This window comes from Hipposideros armiger, unplaced genomic scaffold, assembly GCF_001890085.2.
Source record: "Hipposideros armiger isolate ML-2016 unplaced genomic scaffold, ASM189008v1 scaffold_233, whole genome shotgun sequence".
NCBI lineage: Eukaryota > Metazoa > Chordata > Mammalia > Chiroptera > Hipposideridae > Hipposideros > Hipposideros armiger.
The window spans coordinates 1,149,761-1,176,026 of record NW_017731583.1 but is presented as its reverse complement, the minus strand read 5'-3'; the positions used below and the strand labels follow the sequence as shown (position 1 = coordinate 1,176,026).

Below are 26,266 nucleotides of genomic sequence, written 5' to 3'. Positions count from 1 at the left end.
AGATCACTCCAAGGACTTGTTGCACCATTTCGCTAGTAAAGACGGTACTTTGCTTGGTAGTCTAAGCACAGCAGCTCAAGAAATCAGCCAGTGCTTACTCATGGAACTGTCTCCAGCAATGGTTCTCGAAGTGTGGTCCCTGCTCCAGCCACATGGGCATCAGCTGGGAACTTCTTAGAAACTCAGATTCTTGGACCCCATCCTGGACCTCGGAATCAGAATCTGTGGGGATGGGGCCCAGCAACCTGGGTTCTGATAAGGCTTCCATGTGATTAGGATGCATGTTAACATTTGAGAGACACTGTTCGAGGGGAGGGTTTCTCAGAGTCAGCCCTACTGACTAACCTGTGCACTGTAGGGTGTTTAGATGAGGCTCTGGCCTCTATCTACTGGAATCCATCACCATCCCCTTAATGTGATGCCCCAAAATATCTCCAGACACTGTGAAATATCCCCTGAGGGGACTGAATTGCCCCAATTGAGAACCATGGTCCTAGAGTAATAACTATGGCCTAGACTGGTCCAAGCCTACATCATGATATATAAACAATCATGTCCATAACCTATACGAGGTGTGACAATTAAGTTTGCGAACTTGTTGCAACGATGTTGCTAACTTTTTCTGATATCAAAAGGATTATTCATTATGAATTTGTACCAACTGCACAAACAGTTAACCAGTAAACAAAATTTACTATTCGGAAGTGTGAAAAAGGCTGAGTGAAAAAGTTAGACCACCTGAACTTTTTGCCAACAATTCATGGCTCTTGTACCAGCTCACATGGCACTGTCTGTAAGGGAGTTTTTAGCCAGTAAACAAAGAACTGGATTGGAACACCCTCCCTACTCACCTGATCTGGCCCCCCAATGATTTCTGTTTTACCCAAAGATAAAGGAAATATTGAAAGGAAGACATTTTGATGACATTTAGGACATCAAGGTAATAGGATGACAGCTCTGATGGCTATTCCAGAAAAAGAGTTCCAAAATTGCTTTGAAGGGTAGACTAGGCGCTGGCATTCTTTACAAGGGGAGTACTTCGAAGGTGCCCATAGTGATATTCAGCAATGAGGTATTAGCACTGTTTCTAGGATGAGTTTGTGAACTTAATTGTCCAACTGCACTCAAGTATTCACAGATATGTGACAATGTAGATAAACTAGAGAATTATCTTATTAAACAGGTTATGAAGAGGATATTTCTCATCTTGAACAATGTCATTACTCTTGGAACAAATTCAATATTAACTGAGCAGTAACAGTTGTAGAAATACTTCAACAGAGTGTTCACTATGAAAAATGTGTTGTGTATCCAAGATTCGGGTAAGCCTACCCACAGATGTCAGCGTGAGCTAGTTCTTGGAAAGGACAGCTTTATGATAGTTATCATGAGCCTTAGTCAAAGATGTCAGGCAGATTTGTACTTAAACCAGAGAAGTAAAAATAGCACAATTAGCACAAATAGCACAGTTAGCTCAATTGGTTAGAGCGTGGTGCTGATAACACCAAGATTGCCGGTTCGTTCCCCGCGTGGACCACTGTGAGTTGTGCCCTCCCTAAAAAGAAACAACTATGCCATTGCGGTGTGAAAGCAATGTGTAACCAATTACGTTGGCTGTTCCTCAATAAAATTTTTTTAAAAAAAAGCACAATTAAACAAATTTAGGAATATAGTCTTTCTCCTCTAAACCACAGCCCCTGATGAGAACGTGAAACCGAATCTGAACCACTGACTGAATGGATGCCCAGAACACGGCAGAGCCATCGTGTCCCCCACCCACCCAGGCCCTGCAGAAAGAAGTGCTGCCCAGCCAGTAGCAGGCTCCTTTGGAGCAGGGAACAAAAAGCCTGCAAAGCCCACAACTCCCAGAGACAGCGTGGATGCAATCCTCATCCAGAGGTGAGCCGGGGATTTCCAAGACACAGTAATAGACTTTGGCTCTTGAGAGAGCCTACAACCAACCGCCGGCAGCCAACTCGCTGACCTTTGGATGGTCCTCCAACATGGCCAAACTTGTTGCAGAGCATAAAACTGAAATGCTAAATATAGATCAAGGCCAAATCAAAGTCACGATGAGACAAATGACCCCAAAAAAACCTTTTGATGTCAGTTTTTGGGGTTTTTTTGCCCTGAGAAGAATTTGAAACCTCTTTCTTCCTCTTTAGAGGGGACGTTGATGGTCCTATAAACTGGAGTTTAAGCCTGGAAACATGTCTAATCAGAGGGGAGAGCACTGGGCTTGGAGTCGGAAGGCCTGGGTTCTAGTTTTGGAAGTTTAATGGAGACACCACTCGGCCTCCCCTGGCCTTAGATTTGCGTTATAATTTTTTCCCTATGCAACAGAGAGATCTGATTACAGGAACTCTAGGGTTTCTTCCATGGATAGAATTCTACTCTTTACCAATGTCCTAAATTTGCAGTTAATCTACTCACAACTTGGCAAACGCCACACATGAAGTTAAAGAAGCCACGATTTGGAGTCTTGCAGACCCAACATGACATCCCTACTCTGCTGTGTTCTGGCTGAGTCAAGATGGACAACTCCCTAGCCCTTCTCATCCTCAGTTTCCTCATCTTTAAAACAGAGGTGGTAATAACAGTACCTAACCCAAAGGGCTATTGTGACCACTAAACAGAATCACATGGAGAAACAATTAGCACACAATCCTTAGCACGCAGGAAGTATGCAATGGGTGGTAGTCATCATGTATTTGGCACTCAGAAAAATAAAATTGAAGGTTTTGATTAAAATCTATACCTCATATAGAAACAGGGGGAATTAGAGCCACTTAAGAATGGACTGGCTGAGAAATATGACTTACATTCAATGAAAAAGATCTCAGAACTGGCAGATGACAGTATCTCCAGGGAACACAGGCCATGTCTCATGTCTCCTGCATGATGCAAATCAATAGATAATTAGACATAATGGGTTCCTGCATACATAGCACCGTTTCGTAATACGTACACTCTTTTCTGCTAGTTGAGGATGGGGAAATAGTGAGTGAAAGAAGCAAAGTATAGAACGTGTTGTCCAAAACAGTAGCCACTGGTCACATGGGGCTATTGAGTGGTTGAAATGTGGGCAGTCCAAGCTGATCTGTGCCATAAGGGTAAAATACACACCAATCTTTGAAGACTTAGTACCAAAAAGGAATGTAAACTGTCTCATTAATATTTTTATATTGGCTATACTTAAAATGATAAAAATTGAATAAAATATATTTTACTAAATATATTTTACTAGTAAATAAAATATATCTAAAAATTAATTTCACCTGTTTTTTTTAACTTTTTTAATGTTGACTACTAAAAAAATTTGAAATTAGTTATGCAACTTGCATTATATTTTTATCAGAAAATGCTGGTATAAAAAGAGGGGAAGACACACACACACACACACACACACACACACACGTACACATGTGAGAGAAAAAGGAAGCCCCAAGAATGAAACAAATGTTAAAGCCCTCAGTTTGTGAGGGAGGACTCAAGCTTGACGATCCCAGCTCCATGTAAAAAAGAAGTCATCAAGATTGATTTTTCTATTAGCCAAAAAGCTAAACGAGACTGCATTCCCTATGACTTCTACATATTCCATTTTGTAACATTTGGTAGACAAAAGGGAAAGGAAGTTATCCCCCCAGCTTACCTCTTTTCATTGGATAAAAGTTTTTAATTTTATAAAACAACTTGTCCCCTTTTGGACAAGTGGTTAGAAAGATCTAAATTAAGGAAAGTGCACCCTCTGCAGGCTACTTAGTAATATTTTAAAAGAAAACTAGTTACAGTGATGGAGACCGTAAAAATAATGTCGAATGAACAAACGAATGAGTCACGTTTCACATTACTGCATTTCCAGCTTTCACCATGGAGTCAGTAATGATGGAACTAAAGGCAGGAAAACAGGGTTGATAACGTGGAAACTATTATTAGGTCATATCACCCTTTCTTCTTTCCTTCCCTCTTACCCTCTATCCCTCTTGTCTTCCTCCTTTCTTGTTTTCTTTCCCCACTCCATCCTCCCCTCCCTTTTTCCTTCTTTCCATCCTTCCTTTCTTCCATTCGTCTTTTCTTTCACTCTTTGAATGCTAAGACACATCTTTTTTATAAAGCCTATGTTAAAAACAGAAGCTGCAAGGTCAAATTCAACTTAGAGAGGTACGCTGCTTATTTCTATACAATATCTTTATGAGGTTAATACTTTGTTCATGTTTCTAAGCTCAACTGCACAGACAATGTCAGGAAACAGTAAAACCACAACCATTCACCAACTACAAACTTACAGCGTCAAGTACGTAATGGTGAGCAGCCTTCAACTTCGGAAAGGTTTATCTTCCCAAAGGCAGTTGATATGCTGCTTGTTCCAAACTGGAAATCTATCTCATTTTTTCCTGGACAGGTTTGCAAATGTACAGATACACATTAACCTATAACAAGACAGACCACTAATTGCACCATTATTTCTACTCTACCGAACAGTAATATCTATAACAGTATTTTTTAGGGAAAGGTGAGTATAAGGCCCAACGTGGGATCTCAGGAGCCCACCCTCCTTTCCCCAGGCAGCATGAGCAGGCTTCCCGCAGCGTCCCGCGCAGCACAGGCCATGATGAGTGAGAGGGGACGGCGCAGGGTGAAAGAAAATAAAACAGACAAAGAGACAAAGATAGATTTAGAACACAAGGCCAAGGGGCTGCTGTTCTCTCTCTGGAACTGAGCACCTAATTGGACCAACGTGAGGCTTTTATTAAGAAACTTCAAATGACTAGAGAAACTTTCTTTCTAAAGTCTGTGTGATAAGTGCCTTAAGGCCAGTTTCCATCAACTAGACCCATTGTACTCCAACACATGCTGTGCCTGCATATTCCTACACACACAACCCCCAGGATGGTGCAGCTGCAGCTGCGGCCATGAACTAAGGGAGATCACCGACATCATTCCGCCGGGTCCCAGTTTTCCAGGACACTCCCTTGAGGAAGCTTTACTGATATCATGCCACCGGGTCTCAGTTTTCCGAGACACTCCCTCGTGACCTTCTTAGGTCAGGGGCTGGTGGGGGGGGCAGTCGAGGATGAGGCTGTAAGGCAACAGCTTCCCAGTTTCTCAATTTAGGAATGAGAGATGCCTCTGGGAGACCCGTGTCAGACCCCTAGCACCAGCCTCTTGTTAACTTTTTTGTTGCCAAAAAAAGGGAAGCTCACTCACTAGAACAGTCACACCCCAAGATTTCCAAACTGGAGAATAAAAGAAACAAAGAAAAGTTCTCATCATCATGCGACCAGAGAAAGCAGGACCACAGAAGGTGGACTGTCCCTGCCTTCTTACACACACACACTCACACACACACACACACACTCACACACACACACTCACACACACACGCACTCAGACACACACACTCACTTACACACGCACTCACACACACTCACGCACTCACGCACACACGCACTCATGCATTCACGCACACACACACTCACACACACACACTCACACTCACACACTCACACACACTCTTCTGCCTGTGTCACCAAAACTCATTTCATAAACCCATCCAGGCTAAGACTTCCTGTAATGGTAATAATAACTGGGCTTTGGTAGCCTCAAGAAATACTGCATTAATGTTATGGAACCTACTTCCTATTTGCATTTTTATTTGCAGCAGTTTATTTTTAAACCAATTTAGTTCCTTTTAACCTATAAAATAAAACTAGCATGGTTAAATTAAACTTTGCAGGGTATGAAATAAGTTAAGGAGAGCTTCTGAGGAGGAGCTTGAAAGAACCCAGAAGTTATATTTATTCCTTACACATAATTCGAGACACGATGAAAATGTAATGCAAGCCTGCAAACTTGGATCCTGTTTTGTCCAATACAGTTTACGTGTTTTAAAGTAAACACTTATCGGAGAGCACAATGGAAAATGATAGGATTTATTAGTTGTTGTTACTTATGCTTATATTTAAACTTCTTAATCCAGGATATGTGGAACAGCCTAAATTGTGTGTCTATATTTCAGCTTCGCTTCTCAGAGTTAAACTGCTGAAAAAACATCTATTTTTTACCAGACTTATTAGAATGTAAGTGAAATACTTTCAGAGTTCTGCTCTCTCCTGAGTGTACTGTCTGGAAATTCAGCACTTTTGAGAAATATGGGCACTATTTATTGCATAATAGGTCAATAAAGAAGCACTTACCTACTCAATTAATTTAGGAGATTAAAACAAAGCTGGGATTCCCCTCTTGGGCATCTAACTTTAGTTTCCACTGTAACCTTTATGAGTCCAGGTTTGATGTAAAGAAATCTCTTAATCGGTGCCTTATAGCATGGTGTTTAAGAAAATGGGCTTTGGAATGAAGTCTGGATAAATCCTGCATAATCCTTTAGGAGCTGTGTGGCCTAAGACAGATATCATAACCTCTCTGGGCTCCAGCTTCCTGATCCAAAAATTGGAGTTCATTCATTTACTGAATACCTATATGTGCCAAACACTGTTTTAAGAGCTGGGAACAGAGTAATAAACAACATGTTTGGTCCCAATTCTCAGGAAGATTACATCCCCCCTATTGGTGGAGAGAGAGCCTTTTAAAAATGAATTAACATGAAAATTTTCAGAGTCTATTAGGTGTGACGATGAAAATAAAACAGTAATGTAAATGAGGTATTGATGAGTTTCTGTAGACAGAGTTGTCCAGGAAACCCTCTCTGGGAGGTGAGATTTAATCTGGGGCCTGACTGACACGGGGGAGTCACCCATGCTAAGGTCTGGGGAACAGCTGTCCAGGCAGAGGGAACAGCTGGTGGGAAGCTCTGAAGAGGAAGTGAGCGTGGCATGTTTCAAGAACAAAACGAGGCCGAGTGGGTGGAAGAGAAGCAGGACACGAGGCGGAGAGGGGGCAGATCATGCTGGGTGGTAGAGGCCCTGGTACAGAGTTGGGTTTTTATTTTAAGTCCAATGGGAAGCCATTAGAGGGTTTGCGTCAGAATGGCTGTGAAGATGAAATGAGATAACGTATAAGAAGGACTCCGCACAAAGGAACCCATGGCACAGGGAACACTCAACAAGGGGCTTTATCATCAGAATGATGGTTATTCTATAAACTTTGACATACTCATTAATGCCATAAGTGAGGTCCAACGTTTAGGAGTCAACATTTTGACTCCTAAAATTCAGGGTCAAGTTATTATGATATTAACAAAGTGAGGACAGAGCCCAAGATGAAGATGGAAGTCAACTGCCAAGCACCAGAAAGTCAAATTCTCATTATTGTGGGGCATGTTTTACTGTGTTATCTTTCTCATCATCATTATCATCAATTAAATTGAAGTCAAATCTTAAGCCAGCACCATTCACCCTTCTTGATTTTTGACATCTGGAGCAACATGGCAACCTGCTTATGATGAAATGAATCTGAAGGAACACTCCTACAAATGCTGCGGTCACTATGAAATTACATAAACATTCCTTACTTTCCCCTAGAGCATCACTGGGTGACTTTGTATTTCCCAGGCTTGCTGAGAACCCTTCCGCCCACTTCCCAGAGCTGGTGGGAAGCAAACACTTCCTGGCCTGGGAACACAAGAGGTCCATCTCAAGTTAGAACTCACATGGGCACATCAGGGATCTGTTTTCCCGGCCACACTTATCATCTGTCCCTTCTCTTTCTGTGTGAATACCATATAAAGCAATCCTTACTCCGTGGATCATTTAGTTTACTAAATCATGGTTTATTTTTTCCTCGGGATATCACATGCTATTTTAGAGTCAGTTTTCAAAAGGGTTGAAATGACTTGGCTCAAAATTGGTTTTGTATTAAGGGAAAGCACTGGTGTCCCAGAGTTTCAATCAGCACCTTAAGGAACAGGCGACGGACCTCCTGTAGATCGCCCAGACTTGCCAACAGCAAGACTTAGCTCAGAGAGTCCCAGGTGCATTTCTCCCTGCTGCTTTTCTACAGTTTTTCCTACAGCATTTTCAATGAAAACAGGACCACAGTTGACAGTCTTATAGGAAGGGGTTGGAGTAGGGCTGGCATACGTTAAGACCTGTCGCCACATCCCACATAACCGCTGAAGTTGCAGTGATCTGAACCGCCTGCTCACTTCGCGTGGAAGTAATTTAGCTACCTGTGTTCTTTCATGGAGAGTGATAAACAGTTATGATTCTGCACCAAAGTCATCACAACATTGCTTCAAACAACACAATTACCATGTCATTAGCATTCGATGAATATTAAATATAGTAGCATTTCAGTCATATGTAATATTGGAGGAATGAGGTTTTCTCTATAAATGAATTTTCCAGACAAGTGAAGCACTACCCCCTGTCAAGGACCAACAGGTGTTTTTAAAAATGAAATCATTTTTGATAGAATTTAAATGTAGTTGACATGTTCAATGACTGCTTAAACAAGATTGCTTATATTGTTTATTCATAGCCCATGATCACTTTAAGTGTAATGCACTGATACGTGCAATGACTTCACTGAATAGCCCCAATGACGCCTCCCCAGTTGTTCAAGTCTCCCTGAAACCTGTCAGGCCCTTGTCTGGCTGGCTATTATCCATTACTTCTTGCTAATATCCGTAGGTCTGACTGTTACCTTGTGCATTCCCACACCTGTTCTCATTTGCTCTGTGTAAGAAATCAGGCTACAAAGTTTATGGGCATTGGTGTCATTATTTTACAATTTTCAGTGCTAAAGGCCCCAGGTGAGGGCCTAACAGTCTTTCCCTGTCTCAAATGAGAAGAAAGTGCATGCACTTGGAGACAGGCATTTTTCTTGCTAACTTCTTTTTTCCTTTGTAATTTTTTGGCAATGTTTGAGGGTCATCTTGAGATACGTGATTGTGTATTGTTACATTTTTCTAAACATAGTTCCTTGCATTTCTTGTTTCTAAATAAATTTTCTTATTCATCTCAGAAAGTTAATTTCTAATTGTTGTTAGACTATATTTTCCTAAGTTGTCAAAAATCCCTGTATGATGATGTAAGGGAGTAAAAAGATCTTTGGGGGGTAGAGGATTTTTCACAGCCATTACCCTTTTTCTTCTCCAGGATTCCTGATGTGATGTAACTTTCCCCTCAGTGGTGCAACTGGGCCTAGTCAGAAGTGTGAATAAGTGAATATCTGCTAAGAAACACAAAACAGCTGAATCAAATAGCAATGAGAAAATGTAATTGCTCTTGCTAACCACTACATAAATAGATCCTTCCTTAATTTTATTCCCCTGAGACTAATGACTGCCCCTAATGAAAATCATAGTGGAAATCATTGTAATAAAAATAGCCAAAAATTAAGAATAGGACAGTGAGAATGACGATGGCTGGTAAGCCCTTGAACCACCAAGCATCCTTACTAATCCAACCACAAAAATAAGTACTGGCTCAGGATCTGAGTACCTAAAAGAAATCAGAGGCCATCTTACACAAATCAATTTGTGTGTCTAACTTAAGGAAAAAAACATCCGCAATGATCCCTTATTCCCCTCACTGTTTTTAATGGAATCAATGTACAGTAATGTAATGTCTACCGCTTGTTTTATATGTTGGTGTTGGGATACTTACAGTGTGGTTTTGTTTCTAGCAAAAACTGCAAATCCCTCTTACTAAATTGATGAAAAACAACTACTCTGAAGTGAGGCTTCTACCCCTTTAATCATCCCCAAACCATCCGTAAATTTATAAACTAGCATTTTAAAAAACATATTTATACCTCACTTCGTTCCCTAAAGGATTTGATGTGGCTTATAAAAACAAATAAAATCAATAAGGATTTTTTTTGAGGTAGTTTGGGAAAAACAAGACAGAACAAGCAAGAAAATAATAAAACCAAACAGTGAGTAATATACAGAAATGTCACACTATTGTCTTACATAGTTGGTAAAGCCAGGCTACACATTTGACTCAAAGTTTCTAGAAGTTTAAGAGAGAAACAAAAAGATACTATGCAATGAAATGTTTGACATCCACAAAAACAGGCCTCTAGTACAGACAGTTGTCCATTGTATCTGGCTGTTTCTTTCACTATCCTATTATAACACAATGGCGTGATACCAAAATACAATTGGTCAAACTCACTTCTCCAAAGAACTAGAGCACTGATGGTCTGACTTGATCCACTGACCGAAATGAAAGTGTACTACATGGCATTCAGGGCATTTCCCTCAAACACACACTTTTTCAGCTAGGCTTTTGATTAAGACTGGATGAAAGATGGTTAAAAGTTACATTCTCAAACTAGAATACAAGGTGCAAATATTCTGTGTGGTAGAGTAAGACAGAGAAAATTAACCAGGCTAAACAACTAAATACCTTTTTAAAAGGACCAATATTGTGCCTTGCAAAAATTTCTGAATTCATTTCAAAATATAAATGGTAAAGTAAGACACCAAAGCTCTACAACACAAAAAAAGATTCATTTTTAGCCTGAATCTTTTCAATACAGGTATTATACCAATCACTCTCTGTGGCTCAAGAAAAACAAAGAAACAAACCTCAGCAAAATGCCAAAAGAAAATTTTAATTTAAGTAATATTGCTTTCTAATGAATCCTACAAGGTCAATTGGTCCCAATATTTTCCTAAGATAACTTGCTGAGTGCAACTGGTGAATACAAAGCAAATGAATATTGAACAACTCTTGCCAAAGGATGATTGGGGTTTGAGTGGCTGTGGTGGATTGACTGCACTGTTGTCCTTCATTTTCATGTTTCCTGTATCTACACTCTTTGATACTGCCCTCCCACACTAACTCCGGGCTTGGCCATGTGACCTGCTTTGGCCAATGGGATAGTAGCACATTTCTGCTTGCTCTCTTGGAATCCTCCACTTCCATGAGGACCAGCCCAGGGAGCTTGGTGGACGATGAGACCATGCGAGGTGCCCAGCCTACCACCAGCTGACTGCAGATCCATAAGCAATTCCTGCCTCATACTGCAAAGCTTGGCCAGGTCAGCCAAAGTGCCCAACCGGCCCTAGGCTTGTGAGAAATACTAGGAAGTGGCTGTTGTTTTAAGCCACTAAATTTTGGAGTGGTTTGTGAATGCTAACTGATACAGCATTTGCTAATGGCCGCACTGCCTAAATTGAAGCCATTTCTTTATGTAATATTAGAAAATAGGATCAAGAGCTGGTCAAGTCATTTCTAGAGCTTGATAATATTAGTAAACAAAACATTATTTTTGCTCTCAGTGGAAGTAGGGAGGGATTCCACTAGCTCATCCAAAAGTAATAATGAATATTAAGAAACAAAGAGAAAGGGGGTAGTCAAAACATTCCTGGTTTACTCATCTTCAAATAATTACTTAATTGCCCAGGAGACTGTTCTTCCAAGCCCAGATCTTTGTGCCAGTGTTGACATGCAAATTCTATACATCAGCGCCCCCTCCTCCCCCCCACCTTGCCCTTATCCACAGTGGATATGTTCCAAGACCCCAAGTGGACGTCTGAAACCATGTATAGTACTGAACCTTATTATACATACTGTATTTTCCTATACATACGAGGTCCAACAATTACGTTTGCAAACTCATCCTGGAAAAAATGCTACATACCTCACTGCTGAATATCACTATGGTCACCTCTGAAGTACTCCCTTTGGGAAGCTATGCACTGATGTCAGCGCCTAGTCCACCCTTCAAAGCAATTTGGAACTCTTTTTCTGGAATGGCCATCAGAGCTGTCATCATATTACCCTTGATGTCCTGAATGTCATCAAAATGTCTTCCTTTCAACATTTCCTTTATCTTCAGATAAAGAAAGAAGTCACCGGGGGCCAGGTCAGGTGAATAGGGAGGGTGTTCCAATACAGTTATTTGTTTCCTGGCTAAAAACTCCCTCACAGACAGTGCCGTGTGAGCTGGTGCATTGTCATGATGCAAGAGCCATGAATTGTTGGCAAAAAGTTCAGGTTGCCTAACTTTTTCACGCAGCCTTTTCAGCACTTCCAAACAGTAAGCTTGGTTAACTATTTGTCTAGTTGGTTCAAAGTCATAATGAATAATCCCTCTGATATCAAAAAAAGGCTAGCAACAGCATTGCAACAAGTTCGCAAACTTAATTATCTGACCTTGTACATACATACATACATACATACATACATATGATAGTTAAATTTATAAATTAGGCACAGTAAGAGATTAACAATAATAACTAATAATAAAATAGAATGACTGTAAAATATGCTGTAATAAGTTACGTAAATGTGGCCTCTATCTCAAAATACCTTATACTCTACTCATCCTTCCTGTGATGTGAGATGATACAATACCTGTGTGATGAGATGAAGTAAAGTAAGTGACATGGGCATCGTGGTGTAGCATCAGGCTACTATAAGAGTGACTTGAACACAAACTCTGTGATACTATGATACCAGACCTGATCACTGACACTAACTGCCTAATGGGTGGGGAGCATCTACAGTGTGGAGACGCCGGACACAGGGGTGAGTCACATCCCAGGCAGGATGGAGCAGGGCGGCATGAAATCTCATCATGCTAGCCAGAATGACACTCAATTGAAAACTTAGGAATTATTTCCAGAATTTTCTATTTAATATTTTCAGACCATGGTTGACCACTGGTGACTGATGCTGTGGAAAGCAAAACTGTGGATGCGGGGAAAATACTGTGTATGAATCGGGACTGGGTTCACTATTGCACAATTTAGCCCATAGCTGGTTCTATCCACAGTTAAATCCTGAGTAAAGAGCAATAAAAGATGTGCTCATTCTTACCTTGTCTTGAAATAAACAGAAAGGAAAAGTAATTTACGGTGGAACAGCATTGTCAAATCCTGCTCCTTGCATAGAATGTTGGCCTGAGAAACCCAGACCTGCAATTTGTCATGAAAAACTGGCTACAATGGGGGGTGGGGGTGGGGGGCGCGAAACAGTAATCTCATAAATCTGTAATTCAAAAAGAGATATTTTTTTTTCAAGAAGGGGGATGAACTATACTTCAGTCCATAAGGACAAAGTTAGAAAGACCAATTACCAGCAGGACATAAACAATTTTAATAACAGAAAATCTTCACTGGGTAACTTATTTGACCTTTTTAATCAGTAAAACTATGAAATATTTCCTGCATGTACTAGAAAGAAGAAATTTATCTCAACTTATAAACTTGGGGCAAGGGGGTCTCTCATATTGCTTGATATTGGCACTTCTTCAATCTTCCTCTTTGGGTTCCTCAAAATCTTTCCTGACTCTCAGTTCTGGGGCAGCCACAAGGAATTAATTTTCTAGAAAATCAAGATTAAATATTGGATTTGGCAAGGTCCTGAATGACTTCTTAATTTCATCTTATATATAATCTCACCAGCCTAGCCATGACTGTTTTTAGCTTCCTAACAATGACGAACACAGGAATCATCTCGATCAACACCTCAGGTAGGAAACAGAATCCACTCTAGGTATTATAAGTAGAAAAGGGTTTTAAAACAAGGATTCAGATGCTACGAAAATCCACCAGGGGATGGAGAAGACATGCTTTAAGGTAGATCTCCAGAAATAAATCCCAGAGGTCACATGGCTGACCCACCCTGGGAGCCTACTGTCTGGGTGATCCAAAAGGTGAGGAACCATCACTGGACATCCTGAGACCAAGAACACGTCGCCAGCTGTAATCCGGAGAGCAGGAAGCCAGGATGAGGAAGCCGTCACCATCTCCACAGCTGCCCCCTCCAGAGTAGCTACTGGAATAGGGATGCTAAAAACGTACCTTCTAGTGACTCTGCTTGCTGGCAGGACTATCAGAGCAGCATGAAAATAGACCTTGTCTCCCTACCACCTTCCACCCCTCACATGAAGGTATCTAACTGGTGGAGACTCATTTATATCCAGAACCATAGTTGCAAGGGAACCTGGGAAATACAGCTTCAGCTCTCTGGCGTCTGCAATGCAGGACCACATACGTGTGCCAGTCTAACATGTCCATCAGATGAACTAGGGAAGTAACTTCTCGTTTTACTAAAAGAAGGACTGATTAAACACAGTTTTAGTTTATCAACAATCCATTGATAAAAGCTGAAGGGAGGCTTCTCTCTCAAGTCACCTAAGATAGAGATTTCATCAATCTCCAGAGATCTAAGGCGTCACCAATAGAATGTAAATGTGTCTCTCTCCATTCCACCTTCCTCATCCTCATAATCTAGCCATTTGAATCATGGGTAGGCACAAAGAAGCACCAGGAAAACTAAGCCAACATTTAAAGGAAGGAGAAAATGATTGCCTTCATCCAGTCCAAGATCTCCACTCTCAGAATGATAATAAACAGAGAGAGATTAACTGATACATTTTGTATCTTTTTGTCTTGATCCAGAAAGACTCTTAAGGGAGTTACTAATTACAGCATAGCCTTGGGATGATTGACTGAGGTAGTTATGAAACTCTGGATGCAGGCCATGCTCACAGCTCACTTTGGAACAAAACAGCCCCAAAGCGTTCCTTACACTAAGATTATAGATGATCCTGCCCCCCAGGCTCCATTGGCTGTGTCAGGAATTCTTGCTTAGGCCAAGAGAGCCACAGAGGCTTGTAGCATCCTGAATGTGAAAATTCAGCAGAACCTGGGGCCTTTTCACTGGAGAACAATAAACTGAACCAACCAGATCTTCTCTCTTGGGGGTTATTTAAATATGAAACACAGAGACCCACCTGAGGGGGGCAAGGAAGCAGAGACATATAGAAAAAGGGAAACAAGCTGAAGCTAAGATGTGCAGAGAAGAGGTCAGCGGTTGAAAGAAGTGAGGAAATGCACATGCCACACGGGTAGAAGCCACAGAGACAGATAAACTAAGGCATGAGGATGGTGGCTCAGAGACACTCAGCCTATTGGCAGCATTCATGAAGCCTTCTGGCTGGAGGACAGTTGTGCAATCCTTAATAAATGCACCCTCTAAAGTGACCTCAGCATGTAGATTTCCTTTCCTTGCAACCTCAAAGAGCCTACCTCATCCACCACTGCTCGCAGGGGAGAGGGAAATGACCTCTCCAGGTTTATCCCATGTGCCACCATTCAGAATGAGCAGCTTCTGTATGCAGATGAAGTTGGTGAGGAATTTACCATTCAACAAGTCCCTGAGGTCCCCCGCCCCCATACAAGTAGCTCAGAGGAAGGCAGATCTTCTATTTGTCAATGGTTGTAGATTTGAGGGATGTCTCCATCTGTTCTTTACCAGACCACATGTTTAAATGGTTCTTCCTGCTATGGGGTTCATAGAACCAATGAAAATCCAAAGATGACAGAAATGTGGCCCAGCACCCAAGCAGACAGTGGGTGATCTGATAAGGGCAATATACGCATCCAGGTAAATCTCATCAGAGAAATTAATCAGGTCAAAAAAGTTCCTTTGAGAATAAGGATGCTATGGATTGAACTGTGTTCTCCTCAGATTTGTATGTTACAGCCCCAACTCCCAGTGTAACTATATTTGGAGATGGGGCTGACAGGAGGTAACTAAGGTTAAATGAGGTCAGAACAGTGGTGCCCTGATACAACAGGATTAGTGTTCTTGTAAGAAGTGACATCAGAGATCCTGCACACAGCAGGATGGTGGCTGCCTCCAAGCCAAGATAAGAGGCCTCAGAATGAAACCTACCTGCTGGCACCTCGATCTTAGACTGCTCAGCTGCCAGAACTCTGAGAAAAAAAAAAAAATTTCCTAAGCCACCCAGTCTATGGTTATTTTGTTATGGCTGCCTGAGCTAACTAGGAGAGTTTGGGAGCCATCGTCCCTCTATCCCCCAAGAAGTTTGAAAAATATGAGCATAACTGGCACATCCTTACCTCTGTGAAACTTTTTCCCCCTCTAACTGAAAAAGAGGGACCAAAAACCTTAGATTTAAGGCCTCCTGCAGTCAAATGATTAATATAGTCAGAATGGATACATCAGTTTGCTTGAAGCTTTTAAAGTAAGGCAGTGTAAGAACATTATCTTAAGACCACAACTATGCCATGCGTTAGTACAGGAATCTTCTTAATGGAAGGGAAGCAACCTCCAGCTAAACAACCGAAAATAGAGAGTAGACATTCTGGTCATGGCATGAGGAGTGGCATCAGCAAATGCTGCATCTGCCTATTTGCACTCAGCATCAGCCTAGCTCCCTCTTCTGAATCCAAACTGGCCTCCTCCACCAGGATTGGAGCAAAGGAAATGAACAGACTCTCTGGACCAAGACACCAGTCCTAATGTTGAGCTCACAGGAGACTCAACCAACCGGAGGGGATCCTCTTTGTCACTAGGAAAAGCATCAGCAGTGACAACTAAAGCCATCTGTACCCACACAGCTTGCCACTCACATTAACATGACTTTACTATTCCAACATCTTCATCAATAACTTTTTTCCAGGAGACACTGACTCAGGAAGAAAAAGTGCCAAATAACTTTATTGTTCATTCCAGAAACTTCCTGAAAGATACATCAACTACTCAGTTGAAAATATCATATGCCAGTTTATACCCCAAGACTCTTTGAGCCTCTTGCCTCAAAATCCTTACCTTGCTGTGGGTGACATGGGGCCACCTTTCTTGATTACAGAGTTGTGGAAAATGACATAAATGGAGCTATTTTAAAATGGATTTGAAGCAGCCATTCCAGAGGAACTGCCTTGCACGTCTTGTTCCTTGAAATTTTTGAATATTTGAACTGGGCAAAATAACCCTTGAACTGAGCCAAACCAACATTGTCTTACAAACAACTGCTTGTAAGTCCAACAGGAAGGTAGACAGCCTGACCACAAGGACTGATGCTCACAGACTCGCTTTCTGAAGGTAAAATTGGTAACCAGCCATATTAAGAGTAACTCGGTTTGTTACCACCAATAGAAATCTCTTTCTTGTATTCATGTAATCATCCCCTTCGTTTTCTTCTCATAAAAACCCTCTGCCTTCACCCTGTATTGGGACACTATTTGGGTTTCTACCTGAATCTGTGCTTCTGTCAATTGCAATTCTTTTTGATCCCAAATAAATGTTAATTGCCTCTCATTTGGGCTTTTTATTTCCAGATTAACGGAGTTAACCCATTTAAAGCCTATCTTCCTCTTTTCTTCTCTTCTATTCCAATTCAGCGCAAAGCAGCCATCACAGACAAGCGTGTCTGGGCTTTCACACTAAGCCATGTCCTCCAGCATGTACTCTCAATCCCAGTTGCCTGACTCCCATGTACGTGTTTCCAAACTCAGAGAGAGAAACGGGGGTTCCCTTAAGCCTAAAGAAACTTGATTAAAATTTAAAAAAAATTAAATTTATAACGGAAAATCGATATTTTCACACACACAAAAGAAACTGAAGTAAAATAATAAGCCAACACAAAATGAGTCATAAAATCCAAAATCAAATAAAAAGAATCAAATTTGATGGACAACTAGAGAAAAACAGATGATATAATAACATGAAATCAATAATACAAATTGGGGGGCGGGGAGGGAAGTAAAGCCAGAAGATTAAAGATTTAATGCGAGTCCGTAAAATTAAATAAGAATACCAAAAAATTTAAAACACTAGACAAGGCCAAAACATTAAAAAAAAAATTCTAAAGTACAGTGACAAAAGAAAGAAAGAGGAAAAAAATAGAAACAAAGTCACTGGAAACAAATGGTGACTGGTTAGTGGAGGCCCGATGGCTTGGACATACGCACCCAGGGCAAGAGTGGAGTTCCTCCTGAATATAGGGAGCGGGAAGGGCAGGCACCCTCAATCCAGGAGACAGCTAAAGGCTACATTTTCAGGTGACACCTAACTTCAGCCGAAAGGGAGTGGAAGAGCATCCTAGATAAAGGAAAGCAGAGGCAAAGGCCCTCTGCTTTCAGAAGAGGTAAATACAGAAGAGGTAAAACAGACAGGATGGATACTCAGGCCATTGTGGGCAGAAGACAGACTGGAAGAGCAAGGAGAAGAAACATGGGAGATAAGCAGGGACTGAACCTAGGCCTTGAAGCCACATTAAAGTTTTGTGTTTATTTTCTTTCCTGGGCAAAGATTATTTGGCTTATTATTCAGATCCAGTGGAAATTTTACCCTGGATGCTCTGATTCTGTAATTATGAATACAGCTTAACCTAAGCAATACAAAATTAATGAATTTTCATCTAAAAATCATCCTTCTTGGCAATTAAATCAATTCAATTTCTTGATAAATTACCACACTGATTTTAATTGATTTCAATTCTTTCCATTTCGTTTTTAATTTATTAAAATTAAGTGTAAGGTCAATTTTTTATTATAAACATTCCATGGAAATTTGATTCATGAATTGTTTCATCCTCAAGTTTAATTTTCCATGGTCTTTATCAATAATTGACTCCTTAGTCATTTTTTATTAATGAAATTTCATCAGATGTAATTTTAACCCCTTTTATTTTGGGTTATAAGTAATACTCTTTTTGAGTCAGATAAATGACAGTTTTATTTCTTAGCTAATCATGAGAAAAATCTTCAGTTGTTCTATTATTGTTCAAGACTGATCTATTGCAGTGGTACTATAATTTTTCAGTCTTAAGACCCCTTTACTCTTCAGAATTATTAATATTCTCAAATAGCTTTTCTTTATGTGGGTTACAGCTATCAATATGTCCCGTTTTATAAACCAAAACTGGTTATTTTTTAATATTAATTTAAAAAATAACAGTAATAAACCCATCACATAACATACATATTTTATTAAAAATAACTATCTTTCAAAATAAAAAAAATGAGAAGGGTGGCATTGTTTTACATTTTTGCAAATCTCTTTTATATCTGGTTTAATAGAAGATAACTGGTTTCTCATGCCTTTTGCATTCAAACTGTTTTAGTCACACATATTCTGTAACTTCTGGCAAACTCTCCACTGAAACAATGACAGAACAAATGTCTCAGTATTATTATTGAGAATAGTTTTCTCCTGGAGAACTCTGAGAGGTCTTAGCACACTTCTGAGGTCCCCAGACCACACTGAGAACCGCTGATTTCTTGGAATGCTTCCCAATAGGTGGTTTACATACCATTTGAGGTGGCAAAAAAGCATTTTTTTAAAAATGTTAATAATTATGTATTTTTTCAGGAAAAAAACTAAAAGTGATAACTGATGATAGGAATGACACGTGATTATTCCTTAAGCCACACTAAATCTGTCCCAATTTAAAGAAAATGTTAATTTGTACTGTTCGTCAAAGAACAAAAGCCGAGTCAAAACATTCTGCTTCATGTTTTCTGTATTTTTTTTTTAAAGGAGGGCCCAGCTCAAAGTGGTCCATGTGGGGATCAAACCAGCAACCTTGTTGTTCAAAGCACACACTCTAACCAATTGAGCCATCCAGCTTCCCCTTCGTATTTTCAACAAGAGGGGATTACTTTCAAGTGTGACATTATTTTTAAAAATATTCCATTACCATTCAATCTTTTTGAAATGAGCCATGTGTTGATGCAGGAAGACACACAGATCAGGTTTTAAAAGATTCTGGGCAAGTTAAAGGGTTTTGTATTTCAAGGAAAAAGCAGAAAAAAAGGAATATTGATAGTGGTTAAGAACGTGCATTCTGCAGTCAGTCTGATCTGGGTAGGAATTCTAGCTTTAACATTACTAACGCTGAGATGTTGGACAAATTGCCATTTGTAAACTTGTTTCCGCTTCTACCAAATGGAGAAGATAATAGTTAACTCGTAAGATTGGCCATTAGCTAAGATACCGCATGGAAAGCCAATAACAGAGTCTGGCACATATGAGCATTCAGTATGTAGTTATCCTTACAGATTTTAATTATTACTCCCACGTCCCCAGCACTTCTTACTATGCCCAAGACAGAGCAGAAGCCCAACGATAGATTGTGCGGATGAGGGCAGATGCTCTGCTTCGGGATAAGTGGGAACACCTGCCCTGATGTTACGGGTGGGTCTGGAAGATTACCTGGAAATTAATATTAGGAGGGAGGCGTGGCTTCCAGGTCAGAAATGGCAAAAGTCTAACGTTCCAACCCCGGAGTCTCGACCCTGGGGACAGTCGGGAGCTGCCTCAACTGCCTGGGCCGCCTGCGCGTGCGTAGGCTCGAAGACTGATGGCGCGTTCTGCGATCAGCATGGTCGATCGACCTGATCGAGGATCGTCAATTCGGTTCTGGCTGCAGGAACTGCTGTATCTCGCGAGGCTTCTACCGGCGCAGGGGAAGGGGCGGGCCTAGTTGGAGAGAGAGGAGGGGCGTGAGGCCGCGGCACGCTGCCTTCCCAGGAGGCTGTGCGTGCCCCTCGCTGCTGCTGGGATCTTGCGGGCCGGCGTGTGGACGACTGCCTGCGGTCTAGTCATGGCGCTGCATGTCCCCAAGGCCCCGGGCTTTGCCCAGATGCTCAAGGATGGAGCTAAGGTGAGGAATGGAGGAAAGGGGAGGGAGGTGGGAGAGCCGGCGTAGGGCTGCGGCGGCCGCAGCGAAGGAAAAAGGCCTACTAACGGGCCGGGTGTGCCCCCCCCCTCCCCGCCCCGGCACAGCGGTGGAAGGAAGAGAAGATTCCAGAAAGGGAGGTGTTGTCTGGAGGTCTCGGCCGCCGAGGCCCGCGGTCATTCCTGGCCTTGCCCGACCCTAGGGAGCGTGAAGAGGCTGGAGGCGGCGGGTTAGGGACAAGGCCGCAGGAGTCGCAACCTGAGTTGACCAGCCGGGCGAGCGTAAAGCAGCTCGTGCATTTTTCCTCCATCCTTCAAGATTCGAGTCTCCATCCTTCAAGAGGAGAGGAGAGGAACAAGGGCCAGTTCTTGGCAGCTGTCTTCCAAGAAGAGCCCTCTGAGAAACAGGGCTCCCCCTTTAGCTCGTAAAAGTAGTGCGTTATAGTAGGACAGACAGACCATCCAAAAGGGTTCTGGCCCAAACTTAGCTACCTTGATGTAAAACTTAGCCCTGGAGGTTTTGCTTTCTTTTATCTTTAAATTGATAAATTTTAATTTATCAATTAAATAATTAAGATAAATTTCCTTTATCTTTAAATTGAGGAGATTGGACCAAAAGGTGATACCTTTGAGTTGTAACTGTCAGACTTACCTGTGTAATCCACAGGGTAAGTGACATCCTGGCCTAAATAAAACTGCTTTGTTTTATGGCCAGACCTCGAACGTAATTTAAACAGCATGATTTAAAATATATATATATTTCAACGCATTGCTGATAAATTTGTCTCTTGGGCTGTTCCAATAGTGCTTTTTTTATTTGTCCCCCCAATTTCCTATGTTTAAATTAAGGAAATATAGATCAGCGCCGTTCAGTTATAGGTAACAGTTTTAGGCAGGATGCACTTTAGGGTTAAAATGAGTACAAATAAATAAAAGGGTTTAATGTAAATGTTGGTGAAACTGCTTTGCTGAAAAGGACATCGACCACTGCTTACTTTATACACAAAAAGAAGTCAGGCTGAAAAGTCATAGTTTTTATTCTGAGGCAGAAATAACGAATGATCAAGCAAAAAGGATAATTTCAAATAATGGTAATGGAAATAAACAGTACTATAGTAAAAAATGACAGGAAGTAACAAAGTCTGCCACCAAAACAAGGGGAGTCGGGATAGCTAGAACAATGAAATAAGACGTTTAGCAAAGAACTCTTAGGTCAGTGCTGAGTGACAAAAGGAACCTGCCACGATGAAAAGGGAAAGTGTTCCAGGCTGAGGGACCAGTAAGTACAAACACCTTGAGGATGGAATGAGTTTGAGCTGTTAAAACAGTGAGAAAGGTTGATGGGGCTGAAGCTTATCAAAGGAAGGCAGGAATAGTAAGATGATTTTAGGGGAGATGTAGCTAAGAGCCAGAACATGTCGGGCCGTGTAGCCCTGAGGAGGGATTTACAATTTATCCTTAAGAGTTACGGGAAATCATTGAAAGGTTTGATGGGATCCGATTTGTAATAAGATGGTTGTTCATCCGAGAATGGGGGTGAGGTAGGGAAGAAGCAAGAGTATAAGGCAGGAGATCAGACTAAATGCTATTCTAAAAGGCCAACCCTTGTTGAAGACACTGCTTCTAAAGTAGTGATTTTTTTTTTTTTAATTGGGGAATCGGGGAAGGGAAACAGACAAGTTGCTGTCCTTTTGTTCTTTAGTCTAGTTGTGGAGGACGTCGCTTCACTGCCCCATGTTGGTATTTTGATCATTGTGCTCTTCCTGGGTGAGGCAGTCGCTCTCCTGCCACTGGACGGCTGCTCACAGTGGCTCACGGTAGCTCACGATCGCTGCCAGGCCAGCCCCACTGCAGCCTACGCCGTCGCCGGCGACTCACGGCAGCCCAGCTCCAGGTCGAGCTGTTGTTCACCATCTTAGCTGTAGAGGGCGCAGCGTCACTGGCCCTCATGTGGGATCTGAACCGGGGCCCTGCTGCTCAGAGCTGGTGTCCCAAGCCAACTCAACTAACGCGCCACTTGGCCGGCCTTAAAGTAGTGATTATTGACCTTGTATAGATCCCAGTTCCTTTTGTGAAAATTATAAAACCACACCTTATGCTCTGGAACGTATTGTCTGATAGAACTTTCTGCAATGATGGAAATATATATCAGCATTGTCCAGTATGGTATCCATTAGCCACATGTAGCCACTGGGCACTTGAACTGTGGCTAGTTCAACTGACAAACTGAATTTTTAATTTTAATTACATAAAATTTAAATAGCCAGATGTGGCTAATGCCTGCTATGTTAGGCAAAGCAGATCTAGAAAAATGCTCACATGAACAATAGGCTCATGAAACTTACCAGGTCACAAGTAGATCACGTCTAAAAGAAATCCAATGTAAAACTTGAGAATTTTCGTACTGTGAGCGATTCATCAGTTTTTCAATACGTGCACATTGGAATTGCGTTGCCATTCAAGTCTGTATACTTTAGTCCCTAAACATTTGGGAGGCAGGTACGTTCAGTGGGAATTCCCAGTGAACATAGAACTGTTAGCTCTACAATACTCAGGTTCTAACGCAATTAGAACAGTGTTCATACCACATTACAACTTTTAGAAAGTACTGATAAACAAAAGGTATTTTTACCTGAAGTAGCGCATATGCTTTCTCTAATCAATCTTAGCACTCTTCCCTTCACTTTTCACTACATTAACACTTTGTATGCGGGCATTTTCCTGCCAAATCGCGTTGTAACAAAGGGGTCTCTATACCTGAGTTAACTCCCGCGCTTTGGTATCACACTGTTTGTGGGAAACGAGTAAACTCGTCATAGCGCTTTAACTCAGGTATAGAGACCTCTTTGTTACGATGCGATTTGGTGGGAAAATGCCCGCTTACAAAGTGGTATAAAAAGCGCTATGACGAGTTTACTCGTTTCCCACAAACTGTGTTAAAAAAAAAAAATTATAGGCCTTACGTTTGAATGTGTAAGTATGTACTGGTGGTCCCTAGAAATGTCATGCTTTATTCTTTAAACTAGGAGCCAATTTGTGGATCATTTATAAATACCAAGCACCATGCTTTACATACACAAATCTTACTTGATTGTCTCAGCAGTCCTGTGAGAAGGTACCGTGCTATTATTATTACCCACATTTTACTGATGAAGAAAATTACTGTGTTTTGCTGTCCTGTCTAATCAGAAGTTCTTTTACAGCATTTTTCAGGATTAGAAGAGGCTGTGTACAGGAACATACAGGCTTGCAAGGAGCTTGCCCAAACGACTCGTACAGCGTATGGACCAAATGGTAATTTCCAAATTAATCTTTTAAAAGATACAGTAGTAAAATTTCATGTACTAGTTCTTTCAAGCTTACTGCAAGGGTATTAACTGTGTAAATTGAGGTTTAGCCATCATGTAGTATGTATGGCTTTAAAAGTTATTTCATAGTTCAGTGACACCAATACAGTGTTTCCAGTTTTTAATCAGCAATTCAGATATCTTTAGAAAAATAGGAATCAAAATGTTACTTTATGGTCCTTTCACTATCGAGACAGTACCCAATGTTCAATGCTGAACAGTTCTTTATATAAAGTGACATTATGATTGAAGGGAGAAAATTCTCTCTTGCCTCTTACCATTTACTGAATATAATTGATACAGATTTACGGAATAAGGAAAAACTAAATACACTTTTAAGTAGATTATTTTGCTCTTTGTACATGTTAATATAATTTATATTTATTGAACAAAAACCAGAGAGTGTTGACACCCTCCCTAATAAGCACAGGACATTAGAAAGGAAAGAAATAATGGGCATGCAAGTAGGGGAGAGCCATAGGGTTGTGAGATAATCTTAAAGAATAGATAGTGTGTGTTGAGTTTTTCCAGTGGTATTTTAAGAAGTGCATACAAATGTATATTTCTTCTTGACTAGATTTTCCTGGGTCCTTGGAGAAGGATTTGAGTAGTAATGGATTTGTTTTTCTAACTATTATTTTTGAGGAATGAACAAGATGGTTATCAACCACCTAGAGAAGTTGTTTGTGACAAATGATGCAGCGACTATTTTAAGAGAGCTGGAAGTAAGTTATTTCTTTTAGAAAGCTAAGAAATGTTTTAATGACATCAAAAATTAAGTATAATTTAACATAGAAGAAACCTTACATTTCGGATTCTATATCAAGGGACTTTTTTTCAACTTGAAAATTTATTATACAGATTTTTCTAATTATAAAGAGTTCTCTTAGGTTTAACATTTTAGCCACTTGAGAAAGTCCTGTAAGTCATTTATGGAGGGATTTATTGTGATAAAAGTATATTTACTGAATAAACATCGTTCCAAACTGAATACGTTGTCTCATTCTATAGTGTGTGACACTGAAGTGAATTGTTCCATAATGCAGAAACAAATGATACTTAAAACAGTGGTTTAAAAAAAAACACACACACATTTGTTTGGTTTTGTGAAAATAGAGCAGTCAGTGGCATTTTGCACAACTGCGGTTGTGATGTTACTAGCGTCTGTAGAATAGATGTGCCAGCGGGGTTAGAGGAAGTTCTGCACGTGAACACACACAGCCATTCCTCTTTTGCTGCTTTGCAATTGAAGGATATGTTCAACCTCGGAATTTTCCTGAACTTCGCTCTTAAAGCACCAGAACTTAATCCATTTAATGAAACTTGATATGTTAACATTTCTCTAACTTCTTAAATAACAATATAGTCTTAAAATAATACATTAAACAGAACAACAAATTAAATTCCACATGATATTTATGGAGGGACTTGTGAATGTTATGTTGTACACTGTAATGTTCTCAGGAGTTTTATTCAAGTATGATGGGAGAACTGTCTTTATAATAAAACTATAATACTGACATTTTTGTTTTCTCACTGATACCAGTTGTTACTCCTTGCTTGTTTTTAAAAAGTATCTAAACCTTAAGGAAAACCCACTTAAAATTTTGATACACTTTTGTATGAAACATTTTATTTCTCTTTTTTTAAACCACAATTGACACCCCTTAAAATAAGAATATACAGAGGGTGCCAAAAAAATGTATACACATTTTAAGAAAGGAAAAAACTATATTAAAATTATGCTGATGGTAACCACTTTGAGCACCTCTTGTAATTGCAGAAGTCAAATGTGACTTGTATTCATCTTTTGTTATAAGTATACATTGAGTATTAAAAGTTCAATACAGTTTTTACTTTTCTTAAAATGTATATACATTTTTTTTGGCACCCTCTGTATATAGAAATTGAGATTCATGACCAAGTTAATCACGACTATTTTGGCTCTTCTGGGGCTTCTTTTAAAATATGCCTAGGTTTTAATGCTTGGAATCACTTCGTTTTTTAATTTAGTAAATAATGTTCTGAACCTTGTGTGGAGATGTACATACTAGATGACTGAACAAAAGAAGGTGCACTTTGAAGTGTTTTCACTTACAGTGATGCATTTGTGCTGATGGGCCTAGAGGGACTCGGATTGTCATCTTATGACCACACTATCTAGCATAGAACAATGTGATTGAATGGAGTTAGCTGGCCTACAGGGAGATGGGAGTTGGTTAATTTAAGAAGAAATGGAAATGTATTATATTGTTTGCTTTCACTTGCTATTTAAACTGAAACCCCTCTATCAGGTACAGCATCCTGCTGCAAAAATGATCGTAATGGCATCTCACATGCAAGAGCAAGAGGTTGGAGATGGCACAAACTTTGTTCTGGTGTTTGCCGGAGCTCTTCTGGAATTAGCTGAAGAGCTTCTGAGAATCGGCCTGTCAGTTTCAGAGGTCATAGAAGGTTATGAAATAGCCTACAGAAAAGCCCATGAGATTCTCCCTGATTTGGTATGTTGTTCTGCAAAAAATCTTCGAGATGTTGATGAAGTGTCATCCCTACTTCATACCTCCA

The 26,266-nt window shown here is 40.5% G+C and overlaps 2 protein-coding genes across 8 annotated transcripts in view; one reads left to right on the top strand and one right to left on the bottom strand.

Annotated features, from left to right (window-relative positions):
• MAP3K7CL (MAP3K7 C-terminal like) overlaps positions 1-20,045 on the bottom strand; it is an 83,721-nt gene extending 63,676 nt beyond the window's left edge. For 2 of the 6 annotated variants that reach the window (XM_019654973.1, XM_019654969.1), the window contains exons 1-2: positions 19,890-20,044; positions 2,823-2,894 (exon numbers count right to left, since the gene is read on the bottom strand). The gene's annotated coding sequence lies outside the window, so the exon portion shown is untranslated. Of the gene's footprint in view, positions 1-2,822; positions 2,895-19,889 lie in introns of all 6 variants that reach the window. The other 4 variants (XM_019654971.1, XM_019654970.1, XM_019654972.1 and 1 more) reach the window with 3 other exon arrangements.
• A 33-nt stretch (positions 20,046-20,078) lies between these two features.
• CCT8 (chaperonin containing TCP1 subunit 8) overlaps positions 20,079-26,266 on the top strand; it is a 14,719-nt gene continuing 8,531 nt past the window's right edge. The window contains exons 1-4 of one of the 2 annotated variants that reach the window (XM_019654965.1): positions 20,079-20,340; positions 23,558-23,648; positions 24,347-24,426; positions 25,996-26,145. In XM_019654965.1, the coding sequence (XP_019510510.1) occupies positions 20,281-20,340; positions 23,558-23,648; positions 24,347-24,426; positions 25,996-26,145 (381 nt within the window). In that variant the 5' untranslated portion in view covers positions 20,079-20,280. The remainder of the gene's footprint in view (positions 20,341-23,557; positions 23,649-24,346; positions 24,427-25,995; positions 26,146-26,266) is intronic. The other variant, XM_019654964.1, reaches the window with a different exon arrangement.